The following is a 2679-nucleotide window of genomic DNA, read 5'->3' on the forward strand; positions in this document are numbered from 1 at the left end:
GATAATAAATAAATATATAACTGTTATTATTGCATTAATAAACATAATCAATCTCTAACAAAATATGAACCGGTTTAATCTTGATATGAAAAAGATCAACATCCTTCGAAGCAATCGTGTGGTTTTCATCATGTTGCGTAACCTTCCAATGATACATAAGATAAAATATATCAGATATATAAAATTTAAAAAAAAATTAAGGCTAACAATTAACTAATGTATAATAAATTAATATGTAACTGTTATTACTGAATTAATAAATATAATCTTGAGGTCTTTAAGATAAACATCTACAGTAGCAAGCTGCCATCATAGTTAAAACCTTGCAATAAAAGATAAATGAAATTATATTAGATATTTAGCACAATAACTGAAAAACCCATTACAAATTAGAGAAGATGAGAATGATTTCCGAACTTAAAAAAGAATTAAAAATCACTTAACTCCTGATACACAACACATTTCCCATTACCAAACAGAAAAATCGATAGAAGTAGACCCTTCAATACTTTTTAACCTGAAATATAATAGATTTGATTATAAGTTATAATGAAAAGAAAGTTATATTGTGTTAGCGTAACTATCTGGTAATGGCATATGCCATTTGCATAGAGTGTACTGATTTATTATAACTAAACACTTACATCTCTCAATCCATGCAAGCAAAAGTCTGTCTTTCTGGGTAGAAACAATGTATAGCCTTCATTATGATTAACATTAATTGTCATGAGCCAGGCAATTCGCTTATGTCAAATAGTAAATGAGCTTTGGTTTCCCATAGCTCGTTGCAACCAGGTCAACCCTGGTTGTTGGATATCGGTAACTAACCGACTACCTAAAATTACATTTCTATATACATATATGTATATACATATATGTATACATAAAAAGAAATTAAATAATTATAAATCTTTTCATTATCTTAAAAAAAGGGGAGGGTAGAGAATATGAAATACATTAGGCACTGTAAAATTTATTATAAAAAATAAAGATTAACCTACTATCTGTAAATAATATCTATTAATGCAAGTTCATAAAACATACTATTATTTAAAATAACATATACCTTATTACACATTTCTATTATGTTATCACCATATCACCACTTATTATGTCTGCAGAAAGTTGATATTTGCTCACATCATACTCAACACCATCATCATTTTCATTCTCTTTTGGTTTCCAATAAGAAACTATATATACATCACTTTTCTTTTTTTTAATGCCAACAATTCTGCCATAATATACATCCTGGGTGTTAGTGGCATTATCGAACCACATGTGGCAAATACTTCTTCCAATAGAAGCTCCAATAAGAATTTCTTCGATATCTGAGGCCTCATTATTTTCTAGGTCAGGAAACATTTCTTTTACCTGATCAGGCATGCATTTTGTTAATATTTTTTCTACATTTTTGCGTTCTTTGTTTTCTTTTTTCTGAATTTTATCTGCTATTCGTTTTATCAATTCTAACTTCAGGTCATTATGACATTGCATATTTGTAAACCGCTTTTTTCTGGCATTAGAGATAGCCCATAATATCAACTTGTTTTGAATATCGTTTGGCTTTTTGCATAGCAGTGCAGTTGTTTTATTTTTGCAAGCACGAAGTTTTGAAGAAAGAAAACAAAGAGTGGCATTTGGAGCTTTGTGCTTTGCAGCGCTAAACATACCCATAAGTTCTTCTGAATCAATGTTGTGAAGCCTAGCTGACTTAGTCTGGTCTTTAAGGTGATCATTAGAACTCATTTCAAATTGCCGCTTGTACTGCCTGTCAATGACGCTAATAACTGCATTAAGGCAGTCAGCTAATGCTTTACTCATTTCATCAGTTACTGGGCAAAAGCTGATTATTGAATCAAAAACTACTTCTTCAATATCATTACCAAAGAAATCAGTTTTTCGTTTAAGTAGAGATAAAGGATTCTTGCTGCTCTCAATAAGAGTGTTCCGAACATCTTTTACTATCTGAATGCCAGATATGTAGTCAAGTCCCGTACCTGGTGCAATATAAAATTTTGTCATCCAAGGACCAGAAAGTAGTTTTCCAATTAAAGCTAAAACACACAACTCACGGACACCTAAGGTGAAAAAGTGAATTAGCAACAAAGAATAATCTTTGTTTATAATAGTCTTTACTCCCCGTTAATCTTGCAAGTGCCATTACTATTTGTAATTTGTATTTGTAACTATATTTGTAATTAATTCTATACCCTATAATATTGTGTAGCACTTTATCAAATGAACTGAACAGGTATAAAAAAGAAAAAAAATACCTGTTTCAGATAAAAAGTCTTGAAATAAACTATTTCGCAGACCTCCGCATAACGCCAAGCCAGAACACAGAAATATCTTCAATATGGCATAGTGATGGATTAAAATACCACATGTGTGAAAAAGTATATGTAGTCTGTTGCCTCTATAACGTGGTGGCAATCCTCTGGGCAACTCGTGTTGGTCCAAAAAGGTTACAAAACCTTTTGGATCACCTTTGAATATCATAAAGAAGCTCATTTTGGCAATTGCAAGAAGAGTGTGAAATAAAAACATGCACTAATTATAATATAATTAGTGCATGTTTCTGAATAAAATTTTGAGTTAAAATGAATAATTCATTTTAACTCAAAATTTTGTTCAGAAAACTAAATATATTTAAGTAAAAGAATGATTTAGATTAGT

General features: G+C 30.4%; 1 protein-coding gene and 1 long non-coding RNA gene across 2 annotated transcripts; both read right to left on the reverse strand.

Moving 5' to 3' along the window:
* On the reverse strand, positions 1–738 carry LOC136090802 (uncharacterized). Its single transcript, XR_010643729.1, has 3 exons — positions 645–738; positions 250–517; positions 1–142 (listed from the first exon to the last, which is right to left on the reverse strand). It is a non-coding gene; the product is annotated as an uncharacterized LOC136090802 (long non-coding RNA).
* A 4-nt stretch (positions 739–742) lies between these two features.
* LOC136090803 (uncharacterized) lies at positions 743–2272 on the reverse strand. Its single transcript, XM_065817774.1, has 2 exons — positions 1067–2272; positions 743–835 (listed from the first exon to the last, which is right to left on the reverse strand). Exon 1 carries the CDS (start codon positions 2023–2025, stop codon positions 1084–1086), a length of 942 nt encoding a protein of 313 aa, XP_065673846.1. The 5' UTR covers positions 2026–2272; the 3' UTR covers positions 743–835; positions 1067–1083.
* Positions 2273–2679: the final 407 nt, after the last annotated feature.

Source organism: Hydra vulgaris, chromosome 14, assembly GCF_038396675.1.
Source record: "Hydra vulgaris chromosome 14, alternate assembly HydraT2T_AEP".
NCBI lineage: Eukaryota > Metazoa > Cnidaria > Hydrozoa > Anthoathecata > Hydridae > Hydra > Hydra vulgaris.

Excerpts from the sequence above, each read along its gene's own strand:
- LOC136090803 (XM_065817774.1), bottom strand. The coding sequence starts at position 2,025 with ATGACAAAATTTTATATTGCACCAGGTACGGGACTTGACTACATATCT.